The sequence below is a fragment of the Doryrhamphus excisus genome, linkage group LG17 (genome assembly GCF_037039965.1).
Source record: "Doryrhamphus excisus strain RoL-2023G ecotype Guam linkage group LG17, RoL_Dexc_Guam_v1.1, whole genome shotgun sequence".
Taxonomy (NCBI): Eukaryota; Metazoa; Chordata; class Actinopteri; order Syngnathiformes; family Syngnathidae; genus Doryrhamphus; species Doryrhamphus excisus.
In genome coordinates, this window is record NC_136373.1 from 15,385,223 (window position 1) to 15,412,082 (window position 26,860).

A 26,860-nucleotide genomic window follows, 5' to 3' on the forward strand; every position below is an offset into this window, starting at 1 on the left:
AAAGTCTTACTGATTGTATGGGGTGGACAGGTGTCTTTATGCAGCTAACGACCTCAAACAGGTGCATCTGATTCAGGATGATACATGGAGTGCAGGTGGACTTCTAATGGGCAGACTAACAGGTCTTTCAGGGTCAGAATTCTAGATGATACACAGGTGTTCAAATACTTATTAGCAGCTGTATCACACAAATAAATTGTTAAAAAATCATGCATTGTGATTTCTGGATTTTTCTTTTTAGTTTATCTCTCTCACAGTGGACATGCACCTACGATGAAAATTTCAGACCCCTCCATGATTTCTAAGTGGGAGAAATAGCAAAATAGCAGGGTGTTCAAATACTTATTTTCTTCACTGTATGGACAAACAACCATTCACACTCACATTCATACCTATGGACAATTTGGAGTCGCTAATTAACCTAGCATGTTTTTGGAATCTGGGAGGAAACCGAAGAAAACCCACGCATGCACGGGGAGAACATGCAAACTCCACAAAGAGATGGCAGAGGGTGGAATTGAACTCGGGTCTCCTAGCTGTGAGGCCTGCGCACTAACCACTCAACCACCATGCAGCCTCATACCTCATACATTCATTCATTTTCTACCCCTTATCCTCAAGAGGGTCGCGGGGGTGCTGGAGCCTATCCCAGCTGTCTTCGGGGCAAGAGGCGGGGTACACCCTGGACTGGTGGCCAGCCAATCACAGGGCACATATAGACAAACAACCATTCACACTCACATTCATACCTATGGACAATTTGGAGTCGCTAATTAACCTAGCATGTTTTTGGAATGTGGGAGAAAAACGGAATACCCGGAGAAAACCCACACATGCACGGGGAGAACATGCAAACTCCACACAGAGATAGCCGAGGGTGGAATTGAACTTGGGTCTCCTAGCTGTGAGGCCTCCGTGCTAACCACTTTACACCATGCAGCCGTTGTCAGTACATTCATTCATTTTCTACCGCTTATCCTCACAAGGGTCGTGGGGGTGCTGGAGCCTATCCCGGCTGTCTTCTGGCAAGAGGTGGGGTACACCCTGGACTGGTGGCCAGCCAATCACAGGGCACATATAGACAAACAACCATTCACACTCACATTCATACCTATGGACAATTTGGAGTCGCTAATTAACCTAGCATGTTTTTGGAATGTGGGAGGAAACCGGAGTACCCGGAGAAAACCCACGCATGCACGGGGAGAACATGCAAACTCCACACAGAGATGGCCGAGAGTGGAATTGAACCCTCGTGTCTAACCACTTCGTCACCGTGCAGCCCTTTTGCACAAGTTTTAATTGAAAAATCTTAACTTTCAAGTTGCCACCAATCATGTCTGAAAATGTATTTTCCACTGCATGGCATGGATGTTTGCATTTCAATGGAGAGTTGTGACAGTATTGTACTGCCAGATGTCTTTTAACAGTGTACAGTGAATGTATTACGCTTCAAGTGCATTAAAGTATATTTTCATATGTTTCTGGAGAGGAAAAAAAAAATTATGTAAAGGAGGTAAAATACTGACTGGTCTTGTATTTCCTCAAAAAAAAAAAGCTGCTTCATGTAAACTTTTGTTATGTTTGGAATAAAAACGTGTTCTCATGTTTCAAACTTTATTGGTTCACTTAACAGGTAAAACAAGTTGTGGCTAAAATAACTTAAGAGCCATAAAACCCGGCGAGGTGAGGGGAATTAACAGAAGCTATGAGCATGCAATGAATGAACGATGATAGATAGAAAAAGAATAAAGTCATACACCCGGCATCAAGGCATTGACAATAGAAATATTTTCGAAAATAAATTGTTTAGTAATGTTTTGCTGCACGCCGTTTTTCACGCGGCTTGTTTACTGATTACCGATTGCGTATTCTTGCAACGTACGCTAGATTAAATCATTTTTCTATGAAAGCGAGAATGGATTTTCACACCGGAGAAACATGCAAGGTGGGGAAAAAAGAGGATACAGGTACGGCGTCGGCTCTAATCGAAGCTGAGCATGTGGCCGTCAAAGTGGGTGAGCACGTGGTTCTCGAACGCCTTCTGGTCGCAGTCCAGCGGGAACTGCTCGCTGCACATGGGGCAGATTTTCCAGTGGCTCTCCACGTGCTCCTCGAACTTGGACTGGTCGTAGTTGGGCGGGAAGATGACCTCGCAGAGCGGGCATCGCTTCATGTCCATGCTACGCACACACACACACACAAAAAAAAAACACACACACACACACACACACACAAAAAAAACACACACACACACACACACACACAAAAAAAACACACACACACACACACGTTCGTTATTTAAAGGCTGTCTCGCAAGTGATGATGTGGGCAAAGCAGGAGCGCAAGCTAGTTAAAGCGCGTCTGTCTGATGCGACGTGGGTGGTCCCGCCGCTCTGCACAAAAGGCGAGTGGGGGTTTGTGCGTGTGCGGGCAGAACAAACACGTTACACATGTTACAATGCGTAGCTTATGGAAAAGGGGTGGGGCCGCGGGGTGTGGGGGGGTATTTATGACAGCGGGAGCGTGTTCTACCTGTGATCAAAGCAAAAAGGAGTCTGTCCGTCGTTCGCAAATGGGTTGGGGGGTTCCGTTGTGGTGGACTTTTCATTCACATTAACCTGAAAAGCAAAAAAAAAAAAATCATGAATAACTTAACACAATATCACAAATTTACTTTAGAGCAGGGGTCTCAAACACGCGGCCCGCGGGCCAAATGTGGCCCACAGGACACTAGTTTGAGGTCCCCGCCTTGATATGAAAGTTTAATGTTTGATATGGATGCTGTATGGTATCATGTACCCAGAAAAAAATATTACGCTTGATTAATGTTCATGTTAAAGGTTAAATAACTGTTAATAGTTATCCTCCCTATCCGTGTGGAAGTGGTAAGTTTTTGGCTATTTAAGTTTAAAGGAAATAACTTGAAGGCTACCGTTTAGGTCGCTAGCTCTCTAGTTTGCGAGTTAGCATGCGTCTCAAGACCCTGCAGTTGCGCAATATGTTGTAAATCAGGGGCCTCAAACACGCGGCCCGCGGGCCAAATGTGGCCCGCAGGACACTAGTTTGAGGCCCCCGCCTTGATATGAAAGTTTATTGTTAGTGCGGCCCGCGCAAGTTTGATATGGATGCTGTATGGTATCATGTACCCAGAAGAAATTATTACGTTTGATTAATGTTCATATTAAAGGTTAAATAACTCTTAATAGTTATCCTCCCTATCCGTGTGGAAGTGGTAAGTTTTTGGCTATTTAAGTTTAAAGGACATAACTTGAAAGCTACCATTTAGGTCGCTAGCTCTCCAGTTTGCGAGTTAGCATGTGTCTCAAGACCCTGCAATTGCGCAATATGTTGTAAATAAAAAAAGTATAAATGTGACTATAGTCGTGTTTTGTCATGTCTACAGGGTTCTAATAATGCTTTGTTCATTTTAATCTGAAAAAAATATTTTGTCTACCCACTAACTGTATGTGGTTTCTTAAGTTTTTATTATTTGCCGTTTTATTATTATTATTATATTTATTTATTACTGATTGATTGATTTTCTTTATTCTTGATTTGTTTATTTTTCATCTTATTTTGTGCAGAAAAATAAAATTAAGATATTTGAGAACAGTGAAATGTTTTATCAGAGCTTTTATTGTAGAAAATCGGAACCAAATCACTGAAATAGTTTGTATATAAATGCGTTTTTTTGTTTTTTTTTTGGAAAACCTGATGCGGCCCAGCCTCTCCCAGACCCTAGCTCCAGTGGCCCCCAGGTAAATTGAGTTTGAGACCCCTGCTTTAGAGTAGTCAGTGTACAGCCTGTATAGTACTATCCACAGCCATTATTGTCTAAATAAGTGAGCACTAAGATAATAATGGGTCTTATGAGGCATCATGAGACTGAGGCTGCATGAGTACTGCCAGCGCCGGGAAGTTGCGGTTCAATCGTGGGGAAGCATGAACCCTAACATGTACAGTAATAATGGCTACTACATGCGACGTAGTACTTGAATATCTAACTTCAAATACATGCGGACGGGTTGTTACGTTGTTGTTGTTGTTGTTGCTCGGTTTCTCCTCAGAGTCCTCGCGGCCTTCGGGCCGGGCCTGGTTGCGGGCGGGCTGGATACACACCACGTTGCTGTCCCAGGAGGGTGGGCCCACAGGGGGGAGACGAAGCAGCTGCTCAACTGAGTCATCCTCATCGTCGTCCTCGTCGTCGTCGTTGTCTGTGGGGGGAGCACATTCAGAGACGTAGCGTCAGAAGAAAGATCCTTGCTATAGTGTTCCATTTTGTCCAGTAGACAGTGATCAATTATAAAATAATCATTATTATATTATTAATTAGTTTAATTGATTATTATTACCATCATCTTTATTCTTCTTCTGATTATTACTACTACTAATAGTAGTAGTAGACTAGTATTAGCCTGCTTTTTGGCTTGCTTATTAGCCTGCTTTTGCTCTATTATATGAAATTTGTCAGATTTTGTTTTGTAAAAAAAATGTTCATTTTAATTTTAAAGTTAAAATGTTAGTGAATTTTAATTTTAAAGTTAAAATGTTAATGAATTTTAAAGTTAAAATGTTAAAGTTAAAATGTTAATGAATTTTAATTTTAAAGTTAAAATGTTAATGAATTTTAATTTTAAAGTTAAAATGTTAATGAATTTTAATTTTAAAGTTAAAATTTCATATGAATTTTCCTTTAAAGTTAAAATTTTATATGAATTTTAAAAATTTTAATGAATTTTACTTTTAAAGTTAAAATTTTAATTAATTTTACTTTTAAAGTTAAAATTTTAATTAATTTTACTTACATTAAAAAATTAAAATTAAAATTAAAATTAAAATTAAAATTAAAATTAAAATTAAAATTAAAATTAAAATTAAAATTAAAATTAAAATTAAAATTAAAATTCATTTTCTACCGCTTTTGCGGGGGATGCTGGAGCCTATCCCAGCGGTCTTCGGGCGAGAGGCGGGGTACACCCTGGACTGGTGGCCAGCCAATCACAGGGCACATATAGACAAAAACTAAAATTAATTAGGGGGGCTTAAGAACATTTTAGGGGAGCTGAAGCCCCCCCCTAAAATAGGCCTAATGACACCACTGCTTTAACTACACTTACCTGGGCTTAATGTTGTATTGGCACTCTCGCCACTCTACTGTACAAGGTGGTTTTATTCAGCTGTAGAAGTATTTTTTCCCCTTTAAAATGTAGTCATATTCAACTCTCACTTGTCTAACACTTTTCTATGCTATTATTTCATTGGCTCCCTGAGGATCGAACCAGCAACCATCAGGTCGGGAGACGACCTGTGTGACGTCTGCGTCTTTTTTTTGTCTCGTGCAAATGACATGAACAAACCTTTTGAGTCGGAGATGGTGTAAGGGTTCCCGAAGTGCAGCTTTGAGGGGCTCTGAGACACCAACAGAGGGGTGGGGGCATCCTGGGCATACGGGACGGGGTACTGCAGGAATAAAGGCACACTGGACTGAACATTCTCCAGACTGGTTTTCCCGCTGGCCCCCTGCTCTCCCTTCTTGGTGTTCTTCTGAAGCTCCTGGGGACACAAAGTGTTGTATTCAACAACACCCAAGACAGGGTGCACCACTGGATGTTATCCGATCTACCCTCGCGTATATTTCAGAATTTCAGAAACCATCAGTAAAAACGTTGAAAGTCGCAAACGAACAAAGGTAGTGCTACACAAGATGGCGGACTCGCGGCGACAAAAACATACGGCTCATGAGTTTTCGTAATGTAGTTCAGTGCTTTTAACGCGTGCACATACATAGTTCAGTTCCTAATGTGAAAATTGTTGGTATTGGGCTGCACGGCGGATGAGTGGCTAACGCGCAGGCCACACAGCTAGGAGACCAGAGTTCGATTCCACCCTCGGGTATCTCTGTGTGGCGTTTGCATGTTCTCCCCGTGCATGCGTGGGTTTTCCTCCCACATTCCAAAAACATGCTAGGTTAATTGGCGACTCCAAATTGTCCATAGGTATGAATGTGAGTGTGAATGGTTGTTTGTCTATATGTGCCCTGTGATTGGCTGGCCACCAGTCCAGGGTGTACCCCGCCTCTCTCGCCCCAAGACAGCTGGGATAGGCTCCAGCACCCTGCGACCCTTAGCTATGTGGTATAGGTAACAAAGCAAATTAGTGTAACATGTAATAATATATCTCATTAATATTTTTTCATTTTATTTGTAGTAAAAATATTCTAAAAAATATATATAAAATTATATATTTTAGTAAAAAGTAATATAAAATTTTTGGGTTGAAAATGGCTTTGGACACCCCTGATCTTATCGGAGCCAATCATGTGTAAGACGAGGAGGCATTATGATTAGGCTGTTTTTTTTTATATACAACATTAAAGTTAGATTACATTACTTGGCCATATTAATTAACTATACAATTCCAACTAATTAAGAGAAGGGAGACTGTGATTCTAACTATTCCACACAGTTTAGTCCAATTCCAGTGCCGCTATATGCATCATGCTGTGATTGGCTGGCGACCAGTCCAGGGTGTACCCTGCCTCTCGCCCGAAGACAGCTGGGATAGGCTCCAGCACGGCCGCGACCGTCGTGAGGATAAGCGGTAGAAAATGAATGAATGAATGTTGATATTAGCAAAAACTAAGCTGGTTTCCTGCACTTTCTAACTTGTCCATGGACTACTACTGATTACTAAAAAACGAAAAAAGGCGGCAGTCTTTATAAACAAACACAAGTCTGGGTTTTTTGTTTTGTAGTGTGAAAGAACACATAAAACATCAGATTTGAACAAAAAAAAAAATCCAACCCGGCCATCATACCCTGCAGTGTGAACGTAGCCTAAGAGACAGAACCGGTCTCTTTCTAAAGGAACGGGGGACATTTTAGTTTTATTTGCTCGTAGCAGACGCCAGTTGAATTTGCAGTCTCAACCTCAAATTGGGTCTTTCTGCTCCTTCAAGCTGCACCAGCATTATCTCCAAACTAGTCCTTGCTGTGGTCCAAACTAATGGAATGGAAAATAAGAACACGTTGACTTGGCTTTTACAATTAGGAGACATTTCACACTCGGGACCAGGCACTGGAAAGAGTCTATAAAGCAGAAAATGAAAGCGCTCACAAACCTCCAGTTTTTCCTTCTCTCTCACAACGAGCGCTAGTGTGTCCTTCAGGTCCTTCACCTCCCGCCCCTTCTCGGCTACCTGGCTCTGCGGTAAACAAAGAATAAACAATTCTTCTCCTTTAAATGCCATGTGGTGCTCATAGAAGACGACGCCGTTGAAATGTGTGCGTGTGTGTGTGACATGAACTCATTTGCACTACAAAAGATTCCTCTTTGCACAGCGTAGATTTATGTCGGGTCCCGCTCTTGAGTTAAACAACATGTTTGAGTTCCTCAGAGACACCATGGCAAATATCCGCCCGCCCCGAGCCAAGCGAAGCATTAGGCCGGCAACTGGAGAGGACGTGCGCGAGCCAAGCTTCACTTGTCTCCAGCGGGCGGATATAAACAGCCGTAAAGTGTTGTCTCGCAGACGGGGGGGCCGCTCAGAAACAACACTGTCACAAAGGCTCGGCTTACATTAGCCATACATTGAGGACACGACCGTCACATGACCCCGTGAAGCTAAGGACACGTGCGTTACTTTGTACTTATGTGCGCATAATGAGAATAAATATAGAGAATATTGTTTGAATAGTTTGGGTGTGGAAAAAGGCGACAAATATTTGTCTTTACCGTCGCACCCACCTTGCAGCGGTCTTCCTCAGACGCCAGCTGCAGCTTCAGGTTGTCGTTAGCCTTCAGTTGCTCCTTCAGTTTCAGCTCCATCTTGGAAAGCTCATCGGCAAACATGCAGCTCCGCTCCTTCTCCTCCTTAAAAAGCAATGACACATGAATTTGAAATATTGCGTAGATAACAGAAAAAAAATGATGTTTGTTTTTTTTTACCATTAACATCTGCTTGTATTTCCTGCATTTATCATTCCTGTCAGAGGCTTCTCTGCTGAGGCCTTTGAGCTTCTCCTGGATGATGGCCTCCAGCATGGGATCTGCAGAACCAGGACTCCCTAAGACGACCATAAAAGCTCATATCATAATCAAGTGTATCATACTACAGCAAGTACACTCCTTCAAATACCTGGCACTGACGTGTCTGGACTCACTGATGGCGGTACCGTCATCAGCTCTTGTGTTGAGCCCCTCTTCTGCTCCTAAACAGAAAAATCAAACATCAAAGCTCTGTGTTCATTCCCAGCGCCGTGCAATGTCGTGTTGGTGGACGGACCCCTTGCTGCTCAGACAGTTTCAGCACTTGCTTTTGCAGCCGCGTACAGTCCTTGTATTTCTCCTTGTAGTGCTCGGCGGCCATGTGCAGCCGCAGCTTAAGGTCCTCCACCTCTCTCTGCAGTTCTGCCACGAGAGCATGGTCTGTGCTGCACATATCTTCCTCTGCTTTGGCCTGTCAAGGTCAGACAAAAGAGATTGTTTCAAAATGATATTAATCAATTGAATAGTAGTAGTTGTACTTGAGAGCACAGAAAACCTGTCTATGACTTTCTAAATATGGATTTTCACACTATTAGAGCCCTGTAGACCTGAAATAACACCCCTATAGTAACTTTTACATTGTATTATTCACTGTTTATATCACATTACGCAGGCAAGGGATCACGGCATGGACAAAAGATGGTTGCCAATAGTATAACAATTAGATGACTAGTGAGCAGAACACTACATATAACTTGTCAACTAATAGTATAGTATAGTATAATACTATAGTATAACTTGTTCAACTAATAGTAGGCCATAGTTAACCACGAAACAGCTAGCATTTGTTTAAAAATAAATAAATAAAATACGGAAAACCTGTCTATGGCTTTCTAAATATGGATTTTCACACTATTAGAGCCCTGTAGACATGAAATAACACCCCTATAGTAACTTTTACATTCTATTATTCACTGTTTACATCACATAGTGCAGGCTAAGAGATTACTGCATGGACAAAAGACCAATAATATAGCAATTAGATGACTAGTGAGCAGAACACTACATATAACTTGACTTTCAATATTTTTCAGCTAATAGTAGGCCATAGTCAACCACGAAGCAGCGACCATTTGTTTAAAAATAAATAAATAAAATACGGAAAACCTGTCTATGACTTTCTAAATATGGATTTTCACACTATTAGAGCCCTGTAGACATGAAATAACACCCCTATAGTAACTTTTACATTCTATTATTCACTGTTTACATCACATTGTGCAGGCGAGCATGTGTTTAAAGAATATAATAATACAGAAAACCTGTCTATGACTTTCTAAATATGGATTTTCACACTATTAGAGCCCCGTAGACATGAAATAACACCCCTATAGTAACTTTTACATTCTATTATTCACTGCTTACATCACATTCTGCAGGCTAAGAGATTGCTACATGGACAAAAGACCAATAATATAGCAATTAGATGACTAGTGAGCTACATATAACTTGACTTTCAATATTTTTCAGCTACTTACAGCCTCTTGTTTGGCCTCCGCCCTCATCTGCTCCACCAGGCTCTCCAGGAGAGCGCAGTGAGCCTGAGCCTCGGCTTTGGCCTGTCGTAGGGCATCAGCCTCCAGCTTCATATGGTACAGCTCGGACATGGTGCGGTCGCGGGTGCTCGACGCGTCCCTCAGCTCGGCGGCCAGCAGGGAGGACTGCTGCTGGTTGGCCTGGAGCTGCTCCTCTTTCTGCCGCAGTTGCTCCTTCAGTGCCTTCAGATCTCCCTGTCAGATCAATGAACACGTTCTAGGCATAAAAAAATAATTCTCGAGTGTCATTTCTGGCTTGATTAAGTGTGTACCAAGGGGGAAACTTTGGCCATGATTTCTCTGTACTGCTTCTCCTTCTCTGTAAGGCACATCTGCAGGCGTCCCACCTCCTCTTTAAACTGAGCGATAGTGTTGTCTTTGTTTACATCCACCGACTTCAGCACCTGCAGCTCCGCACTTAGCTTGGTGTTCTCCAACTCACGGTTTTTCAGGTGAATCTGATGCACACGCACACACAAGGGAGAGCTGATTAATCAATATAAAAGGCGTTTGCCATAATTATTTAGCATGTGACAATCAGAATAACTGTACTGTGACTTTAATGACTACAACAAATAATTTGAGAAAGGACCAGCCAGCGCGCAAAGTGTTTTTTTTTTTTTTGTTTTTACATTTCCGTGGTGACTGTGTAGTTTGTGGCACTCCCATTTCCTGCGCCGTGCCCACCACAACAAAGATTCAGAAACACCAGACACAGCAGAAGACTACTCAATAAGGCAAGCCCACTTTCAACTGTATGTTTGGGAAAAAGTGTGCAAAATAATCACAGTAATAAAAAAAAAAAAAGGTTCAAAAACAGAAACAGGAAAACCCGATAAAGTGGACCTCCCTAACATTAGAACAAAAGCTGCCACTGAACATAGTTGTCAAGGAAACGGCTGCCAGTGACACATCTTGAAACCTTGCCATTGCAATGCTGCTTTTAATCTTTGGTGTAATGACACTGGTATCTGTAAAGCAGCCATCTTGATCCCAACATACCACACAACACTAGCGCCACATACGGTATTACCTTGTACAATTCCTTCTCATCTCTCTCGTTGTTGACTTGGGACTCAAGGGTTTCCTTCTCTGCAGTGAGTTTCTTCATTCTATCCTTCAGGCTATAAAACACAAAACCAAAACAGTTACCATATGACCTATATTTACATGGAAATGTTTTGGGTTTTTTTACCGCCAGTTGAAAACAAGCAAGCAAGCGCTGGTGGAATGTTTACAGCGACAGAAACTTTTTTTTATTAGAAGGTTCAAGACCCATTAAATAGTGTCCATAAGATGTAATATATATTAGCCACAACAGAAAAAGCCCATCTGTATTGCATTCATTCATTCATTCATTCATTTTCTACCACTTATCCTCATGAGGGTCGTGGGGGTTGCTGGAGCCTATCCCAGCTGTCTTCTGGGGTTGCTGGAGCCTATCCCAGCTGTCTTCTGGGGTTGCTGGAGCCTATCCCAGCAGTCTTCTGGGGTTGCTGGAGCCTATCCCAGCTGTCTTCGGGGGTTGCTGGAGCCTATCCCAGCTGTCTTCGGGGTTGCTGGAGCCTATCCCAGCTGTCTTCGGGGTTGCTGGAGCCTATCCCAGCTGTCTTCGGGGGTTGCTGGAGCCTATCCCAGCTGTCTTCGGGGGTTGCTGGAGCCTATCCCAGCTGTCTTCAGGGTTGCTGGAGCCTATCCTAGCTGTCTTCAGGGTTGCTGGAGCCTATCCCAGCTGTCTTTGGGGGTTACTAGAGCCTATCCCAGCTGTCTTCAGGGCTTACTAGAGCCTATCCCAGCTGTCTTCAGGGCAAGATGCGGGGTATACCCTGGACTGGTGGCCAGCCAATCACAGGGCACATATAGACAAACAACCATTCACACTCACATTCATACCTATGGACAATTTGGAGTCGCCAATTAACCTAGCATGTTTTTGGAATGTGGGAGGAACCCGGAGAAAACCCACACATGCACAGGGAGAACGTGCAAACTCCACACAGAGATGGCCGAGGGTGGAATTGAAATCGGGTCTTCTAGCTGTGAGGCCTGTGCGCAACCCACTCACTACTGTGCAGCCAATTTGTATTTCATTCACTAACAATGTTATAAAGTAACTAATAAAGTTGCAGGTGCTTACCAGTCGAGCTCAGTTTCCTTTTGCAGGCCTCTCTGGGTGACTCCAATGAGGTCTTCCTCCAATTGTAACACCCTGGATGTGGCCTCCTCAAGCCTCCTCTTCACTTCCTCCTTCTCCTCTTGCAGGGCCTTGGCAGAACTCTGCACCTCCTGGAAAGCATCAGATGTAGTCTGACGTTATTCGTCTTAATTCTTACGAACTGTGTCAAGATTATTGAATTATAAATAAAACCAGCTTCTAAGTATACATTAAAAATGTAATAAAGTAAAATCCCTATAATCATATTGTCAATATTGTTCATTTTTTTAATTTATATTCACATCACATAAAAAAACAGCCAGAAAATCAGCCATCACTCCCTCTTATGAATGCTGTTTTGAAACAAGGAAGATTTACGGCAGAAGACATCCAAATGAATTATTACTTTAAAGTACTTTAAGCGTGTGCTATAAAAATGTTGGATAGCGACACTGATAATACAGAGATACATATTTGTCTTGTCAAAAGTGCGATTTATGACGCCATTGGGGAGGCACACGTTTAAACAGGGCTGGATGTCTTTCACTAGGGGGTGCAAAGATACTGTTTGGCTCTGTGGAGTTTCCCCTCATTGTAAACAAAATAAGAAGAAATCACATGGAACCTTGTTTTTTGTTGTTTTCATTCATTCATTTTATACCGCTTTTTTTCCTCACGAGGGTTGCGGGGGTGCTGGAGCCTAACCCAGCTGTCTTCAGGCGAGAGGCGGGGTACACCCTGTACACTGGTCGCCAGCCAATCACAGGGCACATATAGACAAACAACCATTCACACTCACATTCATACCTATGGACAATTTGGAGTCGCCAATTAACCTAGCATGTTTTTGGAATGTGGGAGGAAACCGGAGTACCCGAACATGCAAACTCCACACAGAGATGGCCGAGGGTGGAATTGAACCCTGGTCTCCTAGCTGTGAGGTCTGCGTGCTAACCACTAGACCACCGTGCCGCCCTTTTTGTTGTTTTTTTCAACAGAAATTATTGCCACAAATATGTCTGGGTTTCTATACACCCAGATTGGTTGTATTGGTTGTCATAAGCACTGCACCGAACAATAATGAGTTGTTCAAACGCACTGCGTATGAGTATCTGTGCTTTTTGAATTCGGACAACTGCAAAAACAAATTCTGAGTGCTATAACTTTAAAAAAGATATCAAAGAAAGAAGTCGTAGCAAAATTCGCAAGTCGGGAAAAAAAGTGACATTTGTAACAGACTAGAATGAAACGTCCGTGTTGCTCGTCCATGCGTTCTCTTCGTCCCGCCACTCATCTGTGTTAAAGCTGAAAGTCATGTTTAATGTTCATTTCACTATTTGTAACGCGTCCATCCTTTTGGTACAAAATTAATGGCGAAAACCGTAAAAGCTCGACCGCCACCTGCATTGGAATCTTACCTGATTCTGTCGTTTGAGCATGGCACAGTTCTCCTTCTCCTGCTCACACTCTTTCTGCAGGCTCTCCTTGGCCGCTTCCAACTGCACCATCTCCTGCTGCAGCAGAGCCACCTTTTTGACCAGCTCGTCTTTGTCTCTCTGGGCTTCTTCCACTTTTTGCTGCACAGAGAATTTCACTTCTTGAGAAGCATTGTCGTTTTTTTCCCCAACGCTCACTGTGAAGCATGGTGGGTACAACATGGTGCTTTTGATGAGTTTAGTTTTATTGTGCATCACGCTTATTTTGGCTAAAAGATGCTGCAAGTCCATGTAAAGCAGGGGTCTCAAACACGCGGCCCGGTTTAATGTTAGTGCGGCCCACTCAAGTTTGATATGGATGCTGTATGGTATCATGTACCCAGAAAAAATTATTACGTTTGATTAATGTTCATGTTAAAGGTTAAATAACTTAATAGTTATCCTCCCTATCCGTGTGGAAGTGGTAAGTTTTTGGCTATTTAAGTTTAAAGGAAATAACTTGAAGGCTACCGTTTAGGTCGCTGGCTCTCTAGTTTGCGAGTTAGCATGTGTCTCAAGACCCTGCAGTTGCGCAATATGTTGTAAATAAAAAGAGTATAAATGTGACTATAGTCGTGTTTTGTCATGTCTACAGGGCTCTAATAATGCTTTGTTCATTTTAATCTGAAAAAAATAATTTGTCTACTCACCAACTATATGTGGTTTCTTAAGTTTTTATTATTTGCCGTTTTATTATTATTATTATATTTATTTATTACTGATTGATTTTCTTTATTCTTGATTTGTTTATTTATTTTTCATCTTATTTTGTGCAGAAAAATAAAAATTAAGACATTTGAGAACAGTGGAATGTTTTATCAGAGCTTTTATTGTAGAAAATAAAAGTTTGTATATTTTTCTGTTTTTTGTTTTTTGTTTTGGAAAACCTGATGCGGCCCAGCCTTGCCCAAACTCTAGCCCCAGTGGCCCCCAGGTAAATTGAGTTTGAGACCCCTGATGTAAAGGGATAAATAAGCCGTTTAACTGTTAAGCTATGTGTTTAAATACTTTTCCATAAGGTTTCATATTGAGATACAATATGGTTTAAGTGGACATGTCTTACGTCAGCGCCCGCAATTTAAGCATGCCGCATGATGGCGGCGTTACCTCTAGAAAGCCAGCCTTGGTGGTGACCACCAGGATGTCGGAGTTGCATTCGTCCTCCACAGTCAGCAGCTCTTCCTCTGAGGGGCTCTTGGCACGAAACAGGAAAGGTGTGCTGGCTCCCCGAATCTCCCCTTTGTGGGTCACATAGCAGAACTGGTAGAACTCGCCGTCATCATTGGGGACATAGTATCCTAGGAAAGGATGTGTGTTATGATTCAACACAAACTTATCAACTTGCCTTTTATCATTTTGTACTTTTTTTGTACTAAACAGTTAAACGGTCATCCATTATGTGGTTTATTAAAAGATATCAAATGGTGTAACGCTATAATCTTACCCTGAAAGACCACTGTTCTGTTGACTGCGGTGCCGTCCACATAGTTCTCAGGGAGGGGGGACCACAGGAATGTGTAATAGTCCCTTGCGGTACTCCAGCCGACCTGTGTGTGAGACATTGCGGGAAATCCAATCAACCAGACGTCCTCACCACATCAGTATAATATAATAACAATGGAGACGTCAAAAAAGGGAGACTCCCAAGTAGTTGCACACAGGAATCCTGCATTTGCTGAGGTGATAGTGTAACGAATATAGCAACTTTTGTGAAGAATTCTAACAAATAGAATTCTAATGATGCATCAACTCACGTTTAACTAACTAAAAATAGGGCAAAGTCTTGTACAATGGCGACCTGGAAATGCTTCAAGTGTATGCATTTTATGTGTTGGTAACTGATCTTGTTGGGAACGTCTGCCTGCCGCCATAAAACTGTCAAGATGAAGAGTCACATGTAGCGAACAGCCTTTAATGCACACCCTCTCACGTGCATCCGAAAACAAACCCCGCTTTCCATCCCACACTTTGTGACAAACAAGCGGCAAATGCGTCACTTTGCGGCATTTATCTGAGGACATATTGCCTGTGTTGTTTTTCTCACCCGTGTCCCAAAAGCCCGGAGCTACAATACAGCGATTATTTTCATCAGAGCCAGAGATAGAAGGCCCCGGTTGCGGCAAAACCCCCAGTTGTTAACCGGTGCAGTTCCAGCCTCCAGCAGTAAAGAACAGGAAGCAATTAAAACATGCACATAGTGAGTTTATGTCATTACTGAAGGCAAGCCCCCGCCAGTCCACTCATTAGTGGCGGTGGGTGAAAACTCCTGAGAGCAACTCTTTCACTTGCCTCAGACATGCCTACAATGCATATATACTATACTATACTACAATAATAATATATTTTAGTTATTTAGCTACATGAGAGAGTCAACAAAAGGTTTTAAGTACGATGCGGATCAGGCAGTGTTATCGACATGTTAAAACAAAAGCCAACAGGAGGCCGTCCAAGTGCCAGTCAGGCTGAACACACGCAGGAAGTGTTCATGAATCACATACTGAGTGAGACACGTTAATTACAAAGCTGTGCTAGCTTTCTCCAGTAACTCCCCCTGACAACCTGCCCAAACCCCAATCCTCCAGGAGCCTCGGAGCAACTTCTAGTCACCAAAGGCTGCATTCGCTAACGTGACAAGAACAACAAAATGTCTTGTATAAATTGAGATTTATGGTTGATATGATTTATGATGGTTCCTGATTCAACATTTTCACCTCAGATATGATTCTGATATTGCAGTCTTGATTTGATATCAGCACGAATCATACATTACTAGTGGTGCCACCGATCGGGATGGCCGTATAAAACTTTAAACGGAATATACCTAATACATACTTTTTGTTTCAAAGCATGACCCATTTACATTTTGGTGTATAGTTTTATCCACAATAGGCCTAATGTAGAGAGGCTAAAAGGTGCTCAATAAGGGATTTAAACCCGACATTACTCACCTCCAACACGGTCTGGCTCAAATAAGTTTTTGCCACAACGCGGGAGTTTCTCACGCTTTGCAAATTTGTTTCAGAAAGCTGCAAAAATCTTGTTCCAAATACGCAACGACATTGATCGGATTCAATTTCCCCGGTTCAAGTTTGGACATGACAGGCTTTGGACTAAACTGCATGTCTTTTTTAAGACTTTAAAGGGATAGTTGAGGATGTATGACATAACAGTGACTTTTCCCATCTGAACCTATTGTGAAGCACTTTGAAAATGTCTTCCAACATCAAGGCTAGATTTTGGGCAATATATTTTATTTACACTACTCAGAGACATCTGAGACTTATGTAAATTTGTTGACAAATACTATAATACGCGTGCTTTAATGGCATCATTCACTGTTACTGTGTAGTATATCAACAAGACACAATATCACCTCATTATTCATTCATTCTTGTACAAAGCAAAAATACTTTGATGGTTTCTCTTATATTGTAATACAGTGGACCTGAATTAGAGTCCGCCCTTATGAGCGCATTTTTTGGGTAATGTCAAAAAGTCACACAACAATTGCGTACACTCTCCAGTCATATAGGTATTTTATTATGTATTCTGTATATAAAACAGTCAATTTGTTCATAAACAAGCAGTGTCAATAAATGCTGAACATGGTTATTTACCTTGAAAATGCCAACCCAGTCCTTTGCGTGTGGTTTGATGAACTGTGTGAGGGTATAGTGACACTCCAGGGCAGCGTGAGGCAGGTAGCTCTTCCATACATTCTGGAAGATGACGTGAGCAAAGTTTGACATGTCCATGTTGTTGTCTAGTAAATGTCCGTCCCCAATCAGCGCCATGAATCAGTCAGCATCGGACAAAACTGAAATGACAAAATATTATCTGTAAGATTGGATCAATGGTACCTTAAAAAAAACATGCTATGTTAATTGGCGACTCCAAATTGTCCATAGGTATGAATGTGAGTGTGAATGGTTGTTTGTCGATATGTGCCCTGTGATTGGCTGGCGACCAGTCCAGGCTGTACCCTTTGTTATAGGCTTCAATGTTAATAACTTTGATATTTTTGTACTTGGAGCATAGAACATCTGTTTATAACTTACTAAATACATTTTTAACAGTATTAGAGCCCGAAATATATTAAGTAACACCCCTATAGTCACCTTTAGACTCCTATCTTTTACATCACAATACCATGCTGCAGGACTCGAGACGGGCGCTAGCTAGCAGGCTAAAAAGCTAGCAAGCTATACAGTTAGCCTTTGATCTTTTTCTTCTAAACTTAAAAAGCCAACTTACCACTTCCACATGGGATCGGGGGATAACTTTTTTTCCCACTTCATCATGTCAGACATGACATGGCTGACTTTGTGCGGTGTTTGTCCTAATGTTTTGTGGCATTACTATAGCCTTGTGACCAGAATGCTGCATAGCACTCGCATTTCAGTATGTTTTGACATTTATTACAATTACATAATTTTTAAAAGAACTGCAAGATTCCGAGGGACAACTGTATTGTGATACAAGCACTAATGTTTTTTTAACAGGCTCGCACCTTCATCTCCAAACCTTTCATCATTTTTAAGTAAATATGAGCAATTATATATTACTTCCTTGTAGCTAGTCGATAACAGTTGTGAAAACAGTGCCTCTGGCGTTTTAGTGGAGAATTGCAAGTCAAGCCGAAGAGCCGAATTGAATCCAAACTCCCTCTGAATGGCAGGCGTAGTGTCTACACTGTAGCATTGCCAAGCCTTGGGAGTTTCACGTTGCGTTGATGTCTTGGTAACTCATCCCTGTGAATATGGGTCAGGGTTCAGGAAAAGCAATCCTGTGAGAGGTGTTGCGTCTCAAATGTCAACAATTTTTCTCCAAGCCAACATTCAAACCAAACTCAAAACATGCACTGTCATTGTAAAAGTACACGTCTTTGCAACTCTTGTTACTCCTTGTTATGTAATGTTTGCTATTCAACAGGCTGTCAAGGACAACAACATGAAAAACGGTTATCACATTAAACAGTGTTTAAAACTGTTACGATTTCATCAAAGTGTATTTGTAGAGCTACTACATACTTGAACGTTAATGCAGTTAATGACGCAACGTATTTTTACACTTCAAGGCGACGCCTTATTACGTTTTGATCATTAAAGGAAAACTTATGAGGTTCAGAGTTTGCAAACACTCTTCTTTCTACCCAATTCAGTTGGTCCTCCAGTAGCTGACTTTTGTAAAAACATGATAGCTAAAGCTCAAAGTGTAAAAAGTGCCTCAAAGACGAAACTATCATCTGTCATGTACTGCACTTAACTGCAGGGTGAGGCCTACAGAGATTAGACTGTCAGCTATGGCTAACGCTAGCCATATGTTTTACCAAGGCAGGAGTACGCTTTCAATTTATACAATAACACAACTATTCAACGAAAACGTTACTCTACTACCGATTAAAGTACATTGTAGTAGCACAACAGTTTAACACAAAACTCATCGTCGGCACTGCAACGACTTACCTGCCAGTAGGAGGAGGACGGTTAGCTTAACGTCAACAGTTAGCAAACGCCGACTCCCGAGTTAGCTCTTCAAAGCCATATTTAACACAGCACATTTCAACAAAAAAACGCATTGCTCACAAAATAACTGAGAAAAAAAACCCTGCATACATACCCAGTTGCCATGTTTGAGCGGAGACTAAAATCCAAATTTATCATAAAAAGGAATGTTGACGCAGTTCAGTGCTTTCCCGTGTCCTCTTCCTGGAATAACAACAACACTGCGTCATTTCCGGGATAGGCAGCCACTTGGGAATCCCACCCATGTCAAAAAAAAACATGAAAAATATATTAGTAAGAAAAATGCCTTCATAGAATAAAACAAGTCGTATCAGTATGTTTAATCAATGATGAAAATATAATCAATGAAAATAATCAACGCGTATAAAATACAAGGCGTTCACATTCTGTTCGTGAGGAACTTATGACTTAACTAATATTTAGTGTAACTATATATTTGAGATGTGACTGTTTTGTAGACTGTAAACAAAAACAAAACAAAAAACAAAAATCTTGATTAATAATATTTTCAAAATAAATACAATTATTTGCAGCTAATTGTGCTTTGATCCTCCTACCAACCTCCACCCCACACAAAATAATACGGAAAAGATTACTGACACGCCCCTGCCACTCATTGGCTGAATGCGGGGGCCGTGCAGGGTTGGAACGCTTATTTGATTGGCTAAGGAATCTGTCATTGAAGAATGTAACATTACGTCAGCAGACAGAGTAAAGGGGAGACAAATATGGCGGCTGTGCTGAGGGGGACTCGGTACATGCTCAGTAGTCGGTGCAAGAATGTTGACTTTGCGATTGGTAAGGTTTTCTAACTTTACAGGTGTCGCATTTACTTGTTGGTTTTTAAACTTATTTGCTCATATAGGGCCCATTATTGCGAAAAATTGTTAAAGCGAAGTTTCAGTACATTTTTGACACACAGTTTAGCTAGTTTGGGGGTGATTCTGTTGTCATTCGGACATTTGTATGAGCTGTTTCCGTCTCAGTTTAAACTCGTTTGTAACCCAATGGTAGTTTCTCGAACCTATTCGAATGAACAGTGAACTAGACCAGCTATGGTAATGTTTTCAACTATTAAATGGCTAATGTGTGCTCTTGTCTGGTACTGCTGGTCTTGTGTTTCAGCAACATTATGTAATAACTGCACTCACTGTCGTAGGACTTTGCCCTCAGTGGCCTCTTCAGAAGGCCTGACGATTTGAGCGGGAAAACGTTTATCTACGCTTAAATGATTAAACACTTTTCTACCTGTTTACTGTTGTCGTCTGTTTATATATTCATTATTTTCATAACAAAGTAGGCAAGTTGTCTTTTAATTACAACTTATGTGTTATACTATTAACTGTATGACTGCATTAACTGCATGCTAGCTTAAATGCATAGTAGTATTTAGCCATGTTAGCTAATGATACAGAGCTAAGGTTTATGCTTTGTTCAATGAATTTGCAAAACAAATCTAGTATCCTGGCTTTATAATAAGTATTCACCCATTTTGTAAAAGCCTCCAAGAGGTCTATGGCCTCCAAGACACAGGTGGGCTTTATTGGCCTTGGCAATATGGGAAACCCAATGGCCAAGAATTTGCTGAAGCACGGCTACCCAGTCATTGCCACCGATGTCTTCCCCGAGTCCTGCAAGGAAGTTCAAGATCTGGGTGCCCAGGTGAGATAGTCAAAGATACAATCAAGCTTAATTTTTTTTACATTTTAAACTGTCTCCAACTTCTTGTTTGTGCGTTTCCACAGATTGTTGATAATCCTGCAGAGGTAGCAGATAAGGCTGACCGCATTATCACAATGCTTCCCTCAAATCCCAATGTAATTGAGGTGTATACTGGATCCAATGGTATTCTCAAGTATGCATTTCATTTGCTATATATTTGCACAAATAATTAAATTACAGTTTCCGGATTGCATTGTAACAATCTTTTTTTTTTTAACAGGAATGTGAAAAAGGGCTCCCTGCTCATTGACTCTAGTACAATTGATCCAGCTGTTTCAAAAGAGATGGCTGCAGCTGCTGAGAAGATGGGAGCAGTTTTTATGGACGCACCTGTGTCAGGAGGTGAGTTTTTTTTTTATATTCGTATTTGAACTTTAGGTAAAGTATACTATTCGATGTACAAACCCTAAGGTGCCTTTTAGGTCAGAATTTCATCTTCCCACTGAGCAACATGGTGTTTATTCTACATTATGGACATTTTTGAGGATGTGGTTTGGCTTGCTGCTGTGTTGTTATACAGTATAGGGTGGGTGGTCTAAAACTGCAGAGTTTAAATGTTTGTATTCTTTTTTTCATGTCATGGTCATATGACTGCCATTTTTGTAATATATAATTCTTCTGGGGTATGGCACACTATTGTCTCAATATTTAGCACATAAACATGTTGCATTTATAACCACAATACCTGTGTAATTGAAAGTATTCCAGTATATACATCATTATTATAGAGGATTATAACAGTGTTTTTTTGTTTTTGACTTAGACACAGGTTATTTCACTATAAGTAGAACAATATGGTTGAAGGAATGATTACACAATAAAACAATTCCATATGTGATATAGTGCAAAGTATTGCCTCACTACAAAAATAGTGGAAGTTTGTACACTTCTGGGTCAATTGAGGTCTGTGTAGATACTGGATGGTTTGATATGTCAAAAAATGTGCTTTGTAGAAGGGTTATGGGTTTTTGCCACAGTTGGACCCCACCTATACCATGAGGTAAGTTGCCATACGCTACAGCAAATGAATGGCACTTTGGTGCTAGGTGCAGAGATGTATAGTGAGGAAAAATAAGTATTTCATCCCCTGCATGGATTTCACTCTGGAGTTCTGATCTGAACTCATGGTCCCCCTGCTCAAGAAGGCAAATATGCAGTCCTGTCTGAAGTTTGCCGCTGAGGACCGTAACGCCAACCTTCCTGCAAACATTGAGGTGGAAGCGTTCTGTTTATTTATTTATTTTTTTATATTTTAAATCAAACTCCCTCCTGAAATCTGTGCAACCCTGGTGACCAATGACAAGAAACATCTGCAATCTAATTTGCCACTTAATCAGATTAATTTATAACCTTTTTTTTATTTTGTACACATATAATTCATCAAATCCCCTTTGCCAAGACTATGTCGGCCTGTTATGATCATCTATTTTCCCCACAGTCCTTGACCCAATAAAAACTGACCGGACCCTTTTGGAGACATTTGGGGAATGTTGCACTCTACTGAGCAGAAATTATATGAACTGTAAGACTATATTGCTTGAATAATATAGTCTTGTGCTTTTTTTGTTTGTTTTTTTTACAATTTATTATTTTTCATTACTAGCTTGTGACCGCTGTACTATGTAAAGTTGAAGTCCTATGTTGTTGCTTTAACTAGCATCTACGACTAACTAAAGTCATGGGACTTATTGACAAAGATGGCGACGAGGCAAGGGCCAGAGGAGGGACCTCCTTTTGTGTTTTGCTATGAGTGATTTCTTGAATTCAGTATTTTCTCATCCTTTTTAATTACTTTTGACACTTTCTTTGTATGTTATTTTGCAGCTGAAGATCAGAGACTTGGTTAGCATAGAGCTAGAGTCAACCGGTGATGACATCAAGACAAGTCGGGCCGAAAATGTGGGTTACGGTTTTTATCTTGCGACCATGCTAACGATGTGTCATTAAAAATGGTAATGGTTTTATTTAATTTGAACATGCATCAGATTATAATCAGTTCACAGTTCCACATGTCCAAAAGGACTAGGAAGAAGCAAAGCTTATTAAATCCTACCCCTCCATCTGGTACTTTTACAATCAGTAACTGTTACATTTGTTCACTTCCTGCTTTCCATAATACAGTTTAAGGGTTTTTTTTGTTTTTAATAATGCACCTCGTGCCGAAGTACGAGGCCATATGAAAAATGTTGCGAACAAAATAAAACTGAAAGAATTGCAATTCAAACTGAAAAATACGCACTCTGTGCTTTTCGCTAACTGATGTTCCACTTGCTTGAAATGTTGTACGTTAACCGGAGCGCTGTTTCTCGGGAGGTCCACGCAGAACAGAAGGTCTCTTCATCTCTTATCTCCTCAAATTAAAAGTTTGCCACGGCCTCACTAAAAGCGCACATAGTTTGAAGTGCGTCAGTGTCGTGTGACATAAGACTGAAATGTGCGTCTGACTTCAATCGCCAAGCTGTAGATCATAGGAGGGGAAACTTTTTTTTTTTTCGAGCAGCAATCAAAAGAAGTACAGTGGCTGGCAATTCCTGTATAATCTTGTATGGTTGAATCATAAACTTTAAAAGCGCACATGGTGTTGGGAACCTAATTGAGTCAGCATGTGTCTTATAGTTGATTCTTCATGTGAAATAATGTAAGGACCCGCCTAGTTTCAGCGGTTGTGATATCCCATTGACTGTATTTGACTTTTGATGTATAGGCTAATTCATTGATGAGTGTTGCCTTTCTGAAGTTTCAATCCCCATTGGCTTTTTTGGGGGGAATCTTCTAAAGCGATGATGTTTAAATGAGGTTATACATCTTCACCTAGAACCAAATTATATAGTGCCAGATTGCTCACAAGACCAAAGAACTGGGAAACCTTATGGAAATGTTGGCTTCTTTCCATTAGCTTCCTGTAAACGTTGATGACTGATTCCAACATTTCCTGGTACTCCTGTGGCTCGGGTTTTAACCCCGTATTAACCAGCATGATTCTGTCAATTTAGACACTTCGAAGTTTGCGTTCAAGTCTGTTTGTCGTAGATTTATGCTCCTTTTTATCGTTGAGCTTCTCTTTTGACTTGAAATTGATACCGTATGCCGTGATAACAGATAACTATCTGTTTTTTGGTTCCACTGTGAGTAAGACGTGAGCATGAGCCCACATGGCAGTTTTATGATCTGATTTTCCTCTGACTGCTTTTCATCCAGCCATGCATCAAAACTCTAAAGAACAATATTAAGCTCGGAGCAAACCATGACTGTCACATGATTTCCATTGTAGGTGTGGGCGCTGCCAATTCGGGAAAATTGACTTTTATGGTGGGAGGAGCCGAGGAAGAATTTACTGCTGCCAAAGAGTTACTCAGCTGCATGGGGGCCAACGTGATCTACTGTGGTCAAGTTGGAACTGGACAGGTATGAACTGACAAGTCTGTCTGGGACAAAAGAAAGCAATTTCTTTGCCTGTTTGCTGAACTTGTGTGCCAAGTTAAGATGTATAAACTTACGTCAAAGTTATTTTTACTCTTTTTTTCTGGATTCTAGGCTGCCAAAATCTGCAACAACATGCTCCTCGCTATTGGAATGATTGGGACATCCGAAACGATGAATTTGGGGATCAGGTAACACAATCTTGTAACAGGAAATTGATCATAAATGTAAAGGAATCAAATCACGGCGGCAAATGCATTCGTTTTCCTTTTACTCCCAGACTTGGTCTTGATCCCAAACTGTTGGCCCAGATCCTAAACATGAGTTCGGGGCGTTGCTGGTCCAGTGACACCTACAATCCTGTGCCTGGAGTGATGGAGGGGGTACCCTCAGCAAATAACTACCAGGGAGGCTTTGGCACCCAGCTCATGGCTAAGGTCTGTGTGTTCATTTCTCCTAATGTAACGTCCCATATACTGTTGGTTTGCCGTCTCCATGCATGCCCATAACAAACGGCAACACACGTCTTTCTTTGATTTTTTTTTATTATTTTTTTTACACTTTTGATCGCAGTCAAGTGGTTAGCGCACAGACCTCACAGCTAGGAGACCCGAGTTCAATCCCAGCCTTGGAAATCTCTGTGTGGAGTTTGCATGTTCTCCCCGTGCATGCGTGGGTTTTCTCCGGGTACTCCGGTTTCCTCCCACATTCCAAAAACATGCTAGGTTAATCGGCGACTCCAAATTGTCCATAGTTATGAATGTGAGTGTGAATGGTTGTTTGTCTATATGTGCCCTGTGATTGGCTGGCCACCAGTCCAGGGTGTACCCCGCCTCTCGCCCGAAGGAGGGAAATTTTTTACTCTAAATACTCTAAATTGAGTATTTTGAAGCATAAAAATATCGAAGCAAACTAAAATACATTCAAATTGTGAATGTAGTATTCTATATTGGTCACTAGGTGTCAGTGATTGGTTCGGTGAGATGAGCACCTGACTCGATCGCCAGAACAACAGGCTTTTATTGCAGCTCAAAAAACATGAATTTAATAATCATAATAATAACACAGGCTGCATGGTAGACGAGTGGTCAGTGTGCAGGCCTCACAGCTTCTCACCCGAACACAACTGGGATAGGCCCCAGCACCCCCGACCCTCGTGAGGATAAGCAGTAGAAAATGAATGATCAAAGCACCTTAGCTGAAATAGTTTAGTTAGACTGCGCATCTCCAAGTGTGTTCGATTTTTTTCCCCATAATTTAAGATACAATTTGGGAACCTATTTAACAATGAAAACATTTAAGGCGAAAGAAATCGGACCATTTTCTTGTAATAACAAGAAATTGTACACAATGTTATGGCGTATAATGACATGAAGGCTGTGAGTCAGTGTTTCTTTTAAGTTGTGATCTTTTCATTTCCAGGATCTCGGGCTGGCCCAGAACACAGCCACCAACACCAAGACCCCTGTGCCGCTCGGCTCTTTAGCCCATCAGATATACCGGATGATGTGCGCCCGCGGTTACGCCGCCAAAGATTTCTCCTCTGTATTCCAGTTCTTGCGTGAGGAGGAGGAGGGGGGACAGTAACGTGTGCCTCCTCCATCAGACAAAGCCTTACTAATACAGCAGGGCCTGCTGCCATAGCGGAGCGAAGGGGGTGCAGTTGTCGCCCCGCAAATGTGTCAAAAGACAAGAGTTACATGAGGTCCCTTCCCAATCAATCAACAGGTCAGGTCTTCTGGGCACTTTTTTTCCCCTTTTCATATTTGCTGAAAATGCAACACTCCTTCCACTTTCAGAGGCTACATAATCCAACATGCAGAGCATTGAAGACCGCCACAACAATGACACTTAAACACGAAATGAGCCAGGTGGGAATTTTACTAGTTACAAGAATGGGACTGTATTTACTGTTATCGCTTTTTTTCGTCATCATTTTTATGTTAGGATTTTCTCTGTTTATTGGGAATGATTTCTGAAGATTGGAAATGTGACTTTGGCCTAAAGGTGTCATCTTGCAAAGAAATAAAGACTATGTCTTCGACTTTGTTAACTTCATTAAACCTACACTACTAATTAACGTCCTATGGCGTCATAACTAAGTTTAATTTAGCTTTAGACATTAAGTTTCCGCTGCTAAGTTTATACAGCATCACTCATTCAGTAGTAAGCTAAGAAATAATCACCCAAGACCCAAACCAGGTTTGCAAATAATCCCCATTGGTACACAATAAACTTGATGCATTTTTCCCCAGAACATTTTTGGACCAGGATCTGTGGTCTTTTCATCCCCGCTTTTGGCTCGGGCATGTTTCTGATCTACTTCTCCAAAGAGCCACTGAGGGGCCAAGGTGCCACGGGTCATGCGATCACAAGACAACCCCATAAAAAGTCCATTAAGCACTGAAGGCTGAGAGGTTGTGTTGTCATCTGCTTGATAGGTACTGCAAACACAGCAGTACTTTGCTCTCAGGCCTGCATGGAAAACTGTCACGCCAACTCGCACCCGTTTTTGCTCAAAATGTTTCAACCATTCTAACAATACTTTTTCATGTATTTCGTTTTTGATGTAACATCGGTTGTAGACTAAGCTTTATCCTGTTAATCCAAATTAACAAAAAAATTTGACCATTTTAAGATTTTTAAATTAAATCATATCTCTTGAAAATTAATACATGTCTACAGACCAAAAAAAGATGGTGTTTAACTAATTTTTTATACATAAAGTCAGGCCTAAATGGATTTTTTATATTAAAGAATGTATTAAAATGGCAGAAAAATATCAACTGACACAAATTTTGTTTCCCCTTAACCTCTTAATAACATTCATTTTGATTCTAATTACTTTTTTTTTATATAAGAAAATACATTTGGTCATATTAACCCATTACAAGAATAATCACACAAAGTTAATCTATCGAGTTATTTTCCCCCTGAAATGTGCTCCGGCACTTCCCTGTACAAGCTATGAAGTCGCTC

General features: G+C 41.1%; 2 protein-coding genes across 4 annotated transcripts; one reads left to right on the plus strand and one right to left on the minus strand.

Moving 5' to 3' along the window:
• Positions 1 to 1,600: 1,600 nt before the first annotated feature.
• tax1bp1b (Tax1 (human T-cell leukemia virus type I) binding protein 1b) lies at positions 1,601 to 18,992 on the minus strand. Of its 3 annotated transcripts, none has more exons than XM_078797805.1 (18): positions 18,834 to 18,992; positions 16,832 to 17,031; positions 14,659 to 14,761; positions 14,322 to 14,512; positions 13,158 to 13,316; positions 11,722 to 11,870; positions 10,618 to 10,708; positions 9,857 to 10,042; positions 9,528 to 9,779; positions 8,288 to 8,461; positions 8,141 to 8,213; positions 7,951 to 8,069; positions 7,750 to 7,875; positions 7,124 to 7,207; positions 5,361 to 5,463; positions 4,036 to 4,217; positions 2,536 to 2,621; positions 1,601 to 2,183 (listed from the first exon to the last, which is right to left on the minus strand). In XM_078797805.1, the coding sequence occupies exons 2-18, from the start codon at positions 17,006 to 17,008 to the stop codon at positions 1,985 to 1,987; spliced, it is 2,454 nt and encodes an 817-aa protein (XP_078653931.1). In that variant the 5' UTR covers positions 17,009 to 17,031; positions 18,834 to 18,992; the 3' UTR covers positions 1,601 to 1,984. The 3 variants fall into 3 exon arrangements, with proteins under 3 accessions (XP_078653931.1, XP_078653929.1, XP_078653928.1); XM_078797803.1 differs by having other exon boundaries at positions 4,123 to 4,217; positions 5,361 to 5,556; XM_078797802.1 differs by having other exon boundaries at positions 5,361 to 5,556.
• A 421-nt stretch (positions 18,993 to 19,413) lies between these two features.
• hibadhb (3-hydroxyisobutyrate dehydrogenase b) lies at positions 19,414 to 25,925 on the plus strand. The gene is made up of 8 exons (XM_058085306.2): positions 19,414 to 19,537; positions 20,241 to 20,401; positions 20,485 to 20,594; positions 20,682 to 20,803; positions 23,733 to 23,866; positions 23,996 to 24,072; positions 24,162 to 24,318; positions 25,304 to 25,925. The coding sequence occupies exons 1-8, from the start codon at positions 19,468 to 19,470 to the stop codon at positions 25,466 to 25,468; spliced, it is 996 nt and encodes a 331-aa protein (XP_057941289.2). The 5' UTR covers positions 19,414 to 19,467; the 3' UTR covers positions 25,469 to 25,925.
• The last annotated feature ends 935 nt before the right edge of the window (positions 25,926 to 26,860 follow it).